Source organism: Pagrus pagrus (assembly GCF_965226575.1).
Source record: "Pagrus pagrus genome assembly, chromosome: 8".
Classification (NCBI taxonomy): domain Eukaryota; kingdom Metazoa; phylum Chordata; class Actinopteri; order Spariformes; family Sparidae; genus Pagrus; species Pagrus pagrus.
The window spans coordinates 13,250,901-13,257,565 of NC_140192.1; the positions used below are offsets into that span (position 1 = coordinate 13,250,901).

At 39.1% G+C, this 6,665-nt stretch overlaps 1 protein-coding gene across 1 annotated transcript; it reads right to left on the minus strand.

The window, feature by feature from the left end:
- Positions 1 to 2,059: 2,059 nt before the first annotated feature.
- Positions 2,060 to 6,368, minus strand: LOC311262021 (flavin reductase (NADPH)-like). The gene is made up of 5 exons (XM_084361121.1): positions 6,340 to 6,368; positions 4,228 to 4,459; positions 3,552 to 3,753; positions 3,263 to 3,427; positions 2,060 to 2,956 (listed from the first exon to the last, which is right to left on the minus strand). Exons 2-5 carry the CDS (start codon positions 4,360 to 4,362, stop codon positions 2,799 to 2,801), a joined length of 660 nt encoding a protein of 219 aa, XP_084217247.1. The 5' UTR covers positions 4,363 to 4,459; positions 6,340 to 6,368; the 3' UTR covers positions 2,060 to 2,798.
- Between the last annotated feature and the right edge of the window lie 297 nt (positions 6,369 to 6,665).

Consider the following 6,665-nt stretch of genomic DNA (forward strand, 5'->3'; position numbering starts at 1 on the left):
TCAGGTTTGGTTAGAGGGAGCAACGTGCTTTCAATACAGTACAATAGATCTGAGATCTGAGGTACTAGATTAAGAGCACGAAAGAACACACAGCACATAAACAAAAACAAAGGCTCTGATTTCCTCCCAGTTATTTGCTTTTATTCTTTTTGTTTTGTACTTAATGTTATTTTCTATTCCTGCCATCACTCTGTCCTGTTTCTGAATCTCACCAAAACCACAGACTGATACCAATTCTTCGGTTCCTTTAGTTTGTTTCCAGTTTTTCTGGAAGGCTTTGGTGCTTTTCACCAGATACCAAACTGAAAGGCTTTGATTTAGATGTTTTATTCATGCTGGACCTATTCATCAGGCTGTATTTTGATGCTTTTGCTGACTGGAAGTCTGACTTTACATATAAGCTAAGTTTAACCAAGAAATGTGCCATTAAGATTCAATATATAGGTTTAACATTTAAGATTTAGATTCAGAATTTACATTTAGGCATGCACAACTTAGCATTTAACACTTAGATTTAACATTTAGATTTAGATTTAACAGGTTTAGCATTTAACATTTAGGTTTACAGAAATATTAGTGGATTTTTCATTTTCATTAGCCATGTAACCAGCTTAGTATAAACATTGTCTTTCTTGGAATAAGGGCAAACAACTGGATATTTTGGTCATGTAAACTTACTTACTGATAATATTCGGTCCATTATAACTTTAAAAATGTATCAGAGCGAGAGTTTCAATCGTATCGGAAAAACGCCACTGGAATGTTGTCTGGCATGCGGCACAGTCACAAGTTGTGTCTGGTAGCGACTTGACCTTGATTAAGAGCTGATTTCATTTGACAGAAGATGAAAAAGTTATTGTCGTGAACCCTTGCTCCAGTTTTAATAACAAAAGGAAGAGTCATGACAGGCAACTCTTACTCTCACCATCCAACCCTTTTGTTTGACTGCAGCAATGCCATTATCACTACTGTAGCAACTGATGATGAAAAGAAGCCACGATTGGCACATAAAACACAAGAGAACTACACAATGTGATGTATTGTCACAAACTACAAGGATACAAGTGTGTCTTAATCACTACAGTTCGAAGTTTTAAAAAAAAAAAGTATCCCATAGGCTTTATTTTAACCCTAATTACTGAAATCCCGAGTACCCAAAAGATCAAGTTTAAAGCATACATGTAGAAAACATGCAAACTACATCAACCATCATGTAATTGCAGTGTATCGTGGTCACAGGAAGCTCTTTATTTTGATTTCTGATTTGTTTGCTGGAAATCGTGGCATACTTTTTGTGATGTCGTTCTGTTTCTTTACCCTAAATTGTGTAGGAAACATTTCAAAAATGCCCTTTATGCACACTAACATGTCAGGTTGCATTCTTGGACAACTGGTCGTGCTTCTTGTCATTTTAGAGCATCATTTCAGGTGACCTTCAATGGCATTTCACTCAAAAATGTCCCAGTTCAGTTCGAGATAGTGAGACCTAACGTCATCTTCTCCCGCATTGTTTTACTATTAGACCTGTTTTTACAGGGTGGGGCTAATGGCTGCACATCATGACCCAGTAAAGCAGCAAGTTAAAAAAAAAGAACACTTTACCTGACTAACTGAGTAATCCTGTTTAGTGCACTGTCTCTACTGTCTGGAAAACAGCTATAACTGTTGGACATTGTTTACAAAACCACAGTTGATATTCCTCACACTTTGCCATGAATAGCAAAGTATTTCCTTTTTAGTTCATGTATGAAATGTTAACAAGAGGGCAGTTTTTGCAATAAACAACAATGAATGGCATTTTTCTACAACACACTAATCACTGGATTGAAAGCCAGCCAGGGGTTTTACCTCTGACAGATGATGTCAAACACCCTGTGAGTGTAGTCTGAAATGCTGCAAACTTAACACACAAACATTTTACTCATCAGTGCAGCAGAAATGTTAACATTAATCAGAAGTCAAGGGGATCGTTGAACTGGGATTTCCAAAAAGTCTAAAACCCCAAATCGTCTGACTTGTTGGGTACTTTCCTAAAAACGTCCAGAACAAATGATTCTACTTCAGTTTCATTACTGTATGTTTATTTCACAGAACTGACACAGTGCTGAATATAAAGTGCTCACATGAAAACACGGTGCAAAAAAAGGAATTGCTTTCATTCTGATTTATAAACTAGTGGCTGAGAGTAAAAAGCAAATGTGTAACTCCAGCTGACTTCCTCTTACTGCAGTCAGACATGGCACAACACTGCTCTCATGTGGCTGAAGTCATTAACTACAACGTGTAATTGTACTCACCTCATGAGTATATAGTAAAACACTTGTTGATGAAGCTCTTTAAACATATAAAAACAAGAACATGTTAAACATGGTTAGTTAAAAAGACATTCATCAGACAGAGTAGGCTGTATGGTAGCTGTGCCGTTATATCCAGCAGTAGTGAAGGCAGGAACAAGACAGGACATTTTGTTAAAGGACCAGTTCACCCATATTAAAAAAGAGCACTTTTTGGCACCTTGGCACCAGTGATATCTAACCATGAAGATAGTTTGGCCTTTATTTGAACTGGGTTAAAGAGATCCATTTATGTATTTTCCTCAGACATTAGAAAAAAATAAATAATAATAAAACATATCTATCATAGCTTAATGTATCTGTTATTTCGCTGAAAACAGTGTCCTGCTGCTGCTGTAAACAAGATTAATAAGAAGAGTGAAGTCGAGGACTTCTGCACAGCTCGAGATTGGTGAGTAAATATATTCTGTACTTTTGGTGAATTGATCGTTAGCTTCTTCGTTCTCATTTGGTAGTGATGGCGACTCCCCCCTTGATCCAGGCGTTGCTGTTGAGAAGAGAGAGCATGAAGCGAGCCACGTCTCCTCTCGCCACTGTGCTGCCCACAGGGTTACCACTGCTGTCGGGCACAAAGTATCCCTCGTGGGTCAGAAACTCTTGAGCTGCAGAGGACGCAAAAGGGAAAAACTGTGCATGAGAGGCATTACAACCACAGCATTTTCATCTGTTCGTTCAGGGAGTGAAAGGCAGAGAACATGCCCTACAGGAAGAAGCCTTTACAGAAAAATGAGGACCATTCATTCATTAACATGAAGCCGATACGCTTGAACCTTGAGGCAGAAAGGCTTCACACATCAACACTTCAAGATTGAATGAATGAATGAGCTGTTTGCTGGTTAAATAAAGTTCTTGAGTCTGTTTATAGGTTTGCTTCTGCCCCCCGTTGGCCGCTGCTTGTCTGCTATTACCTGAGGCCGGCAGGTTCTTGAGACCAGGAGGGCGAACCACAGTCCAGTTGATGTCCTCAACCCTCAGAAGGAACTGCTCCATCTCGTGCATGTTGGTGAGGACGCTCCGGATCATCGGCAGCAGGAGGAACCGGATCAGATAAGATGACTTTGTCCCAGAGTTGGCTAGCAACAAAAGAGATAAACAGTGAAATCGCAATTCTCTCAGATTTCACCCAGCATGTGCATGGATATTACTTTTCATTCTGATTACAATCTTTGAAGTCAGTGTAGTGTGTGCTGTCCTTACGTTCAGTGTACCAGGAGGTCATGGTGATGATCCTGTTGACTCGGGCCTGCCGCATGGCGCTGATCATAACATTCATGGACATCGTGTAGCCCGTCACCACCGAGAAGATGGAGGCCGGGAAGCCGAGGCACGACATGATCACATCCTGTCCTTTGAAATGAGTCTTCAGAGCGTCCACTGAGAAAATATCAGCCTCCACCACCTGGAAGCAGCCGACAGGGAAACATGAAGACAGATGAAGAGCAGCGCATGACCAGGAACCCAGTTGTGCTTCTTGTATTCTCATATGTGTTTGTTTTTCCATTCTTCCAACAATTACAAGCCACTGATAGATGTAGCACTGTGTGTGCACTGCATATCTAATGTCTGTATAATGGCTTACTTTTGAGTGTGGGCACTGTAGTTTTTAAACATTTTCAAAAGTTACTCAACCTTGAATAAACAGTGCCTTTGTTTGAAACCATTTTCAGCTGCGGATTAATACAATATATCTTTCTCTATCTGCACTGCTGTGTGCACACTTTCACACCCAGATGTTGAACCTACAAGATTTGTATGTGTAAACAACCCTTTTGGTCACAATAAAACATTTATCACGTGACTTCACGCTGACTGAACTTTGAACCCAACATGCAGAAAGCAGCAGCACAACGCGACTGGCTCAGTGTCTCATTACCTTGAGATTGTCATGATGCACGGTGAGTTTTCCCGGGTTCCTGACGATGGCAGTGACTGTGTGACCCTGCTGCAGCGCCTGGTTGACCAGATACTGTCCAGTCTGCCCAGTGGCTCCCAGCACGGCGATCTTCATCCTCAGCCTCCGACACACAGAGCTCAACCGATGCTGCTTAACAGACGAAGTGTTGAGTGCTCTGATCTCTCTAACTTACTGCCGGGAAGTTCCCTCCCTGTTTCGAAAGTTCAAGTGTAAATAATGATTGTTGCAGTGCAATAAAGAGGCCCTCTATAAGAAATGTAGGTTTGTCATGTGACAGATTTTGTGTTTAAAATGTAGATATATGATACACTGAATCTTTGTTTATACATTAGTCACTGATCAGAAAGAAACGCTCATCTTAAGCAGTAAATCATGAACAATGAAGACAATCTTTGGCAGTAATTATGACACAGGCATCAAGTAAGAAATTGGTGAGAAATGCCCTGCACAGGTTGAAGATGAAGTGTTCAAATGTATGACGCAAAAGATAAAAAACACAAAACACTCGGTGCTTAAAACATAATTTGAACAATTAATCAATTTTGCAGATTTGTTCTTTATGTCAGTCAACCAATCAATAATTTGAAACCTGTTTCAGTCTCTAAATGATTGACACTTCTTCTAATATGTCTAAAATCATTACACAAGATTAAAAACTTGTTGAAACTTGATTTTTTGGTGCCTATCAAAATGCTTTTAAATGCTGATTTCCTGTGAGAAAAAGCTCTCAACACTGTCCCAGAAAACTTTCATTTAAGGAGGCAGGAAGAAAAAACACTGCATGTCTTTGTTGAAATTAATGGATTATTACTGCTGCAGTGGAGGATGACGAGCCTGTTGATCAGATGCTCTCTACAGATACTAAGCAGATACTGTTGATTGAATCTCAAATGACTTTGGTTAGAAAAACATTCTGAGTATGTTTTTCTTGGTAGTTGATACCATTGTCTTAAAACTCAAAAATAATGTTTCAAAAATGTTTAATATCTTCAATTTACTACTCTAGTCTCATCAACCACAATTACTCAAAATGATATGTGGATGGAAACTCAAACTGAGACACTAAGGATACGTTACATGACTTTTAATCTAACAATAGGTCAAAGGTTAAACCTGTAATATACAACAACCTCATGCTTTTCTTTTGCTCTCGCACTTTAAATGCAGCAATTCCCAGAAAAAAGGCGAGGTAACAGGTTACATGACCTTCAGTGTGGTCAACAATAACTCTTATTTTGTGTTTTATTGCTGTTTTGATTATTGCTGTTTTCCCGAGGCCTGTCCTGTACAATCCCTTAAATGAATCTGGTGGTTTGCTTTCATGTCATCTGGCTGCAAATGACACTTGGAAGTCAAATGGATCAAAATCAAACTGATACTGGTTTATGAATTCTCTGAAAACAGCCTGTCTGACATGTCTGTGGTAGATTATGAAAGCTCATCCCATAATGAAAAAACTCAGACATGAGTTGTGTAAACCACCAGCATGGAAAATTAATTAGAGCACAGCAGGTCTTTCCTGTGAATGTAAGGCTGCTGTGACTCGCATCATACTGTTAATCTCAATCTGTGATCTCAGTGCTGACAAAAATCAAACATTGTATTTACAGGGACTAACAACTAAATCAAAGTTCAATGTGTTTACATGCTGTCTACTTGTTTCAAGCTCATGTTTACTGAAAGTACTGACTTTCCTCCCAGCTAGATTATGTCAAGTTATAGTGTATTTTACACAAACTACAGCCTCATTCATTATTGTTAAGTTAAATCAACATCTCACAGCTGTTTCGACACATTTGAACAGTGTAACCTTCATAAATTGGATTTTTTGGCATCACTTTTTAACTAATAAACAGACGCTGCCACACATTCAGCCTCGGATCTGACTTAAATAACGATACGCCCTCTTTCATAAATGTAAAATATTATCCAACAAGCGGAGCAACATACTTTTTGCCACATTTCTCCTTAACATTAACTACAATTTGGCGTTATTAACGCGGGTAAGAGCTTAAAAAGGTCGCAAGCTGACGTTGAATAACAAACCAACATGAGCGTTAGCTAACTCACCTTCGCCTCTTCCTCAACTGAGGGGGGTGAGGCGTTCAAGAGCGGCAGCGTTCAGATGTGTTTGTAAACCAACGCTTTTCACAAAGGTACGAGTTTAATGTATTTCACGGAGATGTAATGTGTGTTTTAGTCATGAAAGATAACGTGACACTTTCTACTGATGAACGACTTCCCAAAATGTACAATTTAATATGAAGTTAGTACCCAGATAAGCTAGCTAATGTAGCTAATCTATTAGCTTTGGCAGATGTCAGGAAATTAGCATTATTACAAGTGAAAATTTGATAACTAGCATTTGAAAAATATCAGAAACCCTGTCAGTGGTC

What these genes read in the sequence shown, in the direction of transcription:
- LOC311262021 (XM_084361121.1), bottom strand. Translation starts at nt 4,362, where the DNA reads ATGAAGATCGCCGTGCTGGGAGCCACTGGGCAGACTGGACAGTATCTG. An exon ending in GACCTCCTGGTACACTGAAC is followed by an intron (nt 3,428 to 3,551) that starts GTAAGGACAGCA and finishes TTTTGTTGCTAG; the next exon opens with CCAACTCTGGGACAAAGTCA. An exon ending in CAAGAACCTGCCGGCCTCAG is followed by an intron (nt 2,957 to 3,262) that starts GTAATAGCAGAC and finishes CGTCCTCTGCAG; the next exon opens with CTCAAGAGTTTCTGACCCAC.